Consider the following 1,754-nt stretch of genomic DNA (forward strand, 5'->3'; position numbering starts at 1 on the left):
AGCTTGAGGCTCTGTTTCAAAAAAAAAAAAAAAAAAGAAAAAGGGATGTTTACATACTTTGATTTCTCTTTGGATCATGTAAATTTTTCTCTTTTTACTAAGGATTTCCATGGAGAAGAAAGGAATGCATAATGTAAATTAAAAAATCTAGAAATTTATCTGACACTGTGTATCTACACTGTGTGTAGAGAAACTACTCACTGAATAATGTACACATGGTGGGAGTTCTTGTGGATTTCGAAGGCTAGTACCTAGAGCTCTCTGATTTATAGATGGCCTGATGAGACTGCTGTAGAGGGAAGGTGGAGGAAGGGGCTATAAGTTGAGAACCTATTAGGCATGGCTCCAAATTCCTCTACTTAGAATTTTTATTTGTTTGAGACAGTCTCTCTCGGTTGCCCAGGCTAGCATGCTATGGCATCAGCCAAGCTCACAGCAACCTCAAACTCCTGGGCTCAAGTGATCCTCTTGCCTTAGCCTCACAAGTATCTGGGACTACAGGTGCCATGATGCCCAGCAAGTTTTTTTTAATTTCTAGTAGAGATGTGGTTTCACTCTTCCTCAGGCTGGTCTTGAACACCTGAGCTCAAGCAATCCTCCCACCTTGGCCTCCCAGAGTGCTGGGGTTACAGGTGTTGGCTCCTGTACCCCGCTTCTACTTACATTTTTAATCAGAGAAGTTCCACTTTTTATTTTTTTGTAGAGACAGAGTCTCACTTTCTCGCCCTCGGTAGGTGCTGTGGCGTCACACTGCTCACAGCAACCTCCAACTCCTGGGCTTAGGCGATTCTCTTGCCTCAGCCTCCCAAATAGCTGGGACTACAGGCACCCGCCACAACACCCTACTATTTTTTTGTTGTTGTTGCAGTTCGGCCAGGGTGTGTTTGAACCCAACATCCTTGGTATATGAGGCCAGCGCCCTACCCACTGAGCCACAGGCACCACCCCGAGAAGTTCCACTTTTAATTGGTTCACATATTGAACTACCACATAAGGTTTTATTTGAAGAAAGAGTTCCAATGTTGAAAAATATAAAAACCATTGGTATAGGTCACATACATCAATATTACTTGGACATAGTGGTTTCAGCTAGGCTGACTGCAGCTGGCTAAAGTGAAAACTACTTTGACTCACAACTCACATGGTTCCATTTTCTGTCAAGCTGGAGGAGCTCACAGAGGCTGAGGATGCTCTCTCTGAAGCCAACGCGTTAAACAACTACAATGCTGAAGTATGGGGATATCTGGCTTTGGTCTGCCTGAAAGTGAGTGTTTATTATCCTTACACATTTCCTCTTTAGGTCACAGAGGTAGGTACCAAGTAAGCCAGGAACAGCAGAAGGCCATTTATGCATGATATTTGAGGTCTGATGAGCTCTATACTATACTGATGCCAAAGGAGACATCAAGTCTGGACAGCTTCTACTTGGCCTGTGCTTAAAAATCATATATTTATGTATAATTTTTCTGGAAATGAAGTTCTAGAAGTAGACTGATATCATACCATAACATAAACCAAAGTAAGAATTAGTGAAGGAGATGCTTTACTAGTCTTTCTAAATAATTTCTTCCTGTTAAAATGCTGGTTGAGGGTGCTTGTCCTTAATTCCGATGGGAAATTGGGTGGAAAGTATTGTGGGAGTTCATGACAAGTGCCTATTTTTACCTGTTAAAAATGATTCTCCTGGCTCGGCGCCTATAGCTCAACCGGCTAAGGCACCAGCCACGTACACCTAAGGTGGCAGGTTCGAATCC

The 1,754-nt window shown here is 42.8% G+C and overlaps 1 protein-coding gene across 3 annotated transcripts in view; it reads left to right on the top strand.

Annotated features, from left to right (window-relative positions):
- CFAP70 (cilia and flagella associated protein 70) overlaps window positions 1-1,754 on the top strand; it is a 103,097-nt gene that overhangs the window by 93,149 nt on the left and 8,194 nt on the right. For all 3 annotated transcript variants that reach the window (XM_023509565.1, XM_023509566.1, XM_003783561.3), the window contains one exon: window positions 1,163-1,264. In XM_023509565.1, the coding sequence (XP_023365333.1) occupies window positions 1,163-1,264 (102 nt within the window). The remainder of the gene's footprint in view (window positions 1-1,162; window positions 1,265-1,754) is intronic.

This window comes from Otolemur garnettii, unplaced genomic scaffold (assembly GCF_000181295.1).
Source record: "Otolemur garnettii isolate 467f Iridium unplaced genomic scaffold, OtoGar3 scaffold00008, whole genome shotgun sequence".
Classification (NCBI taxonomy): domain Eukaryota; kingdom Metazoa; phylum Chordata; class Mammalia; order Primates; family Galagidae; genus Otolemur; species Otolemur garnettii.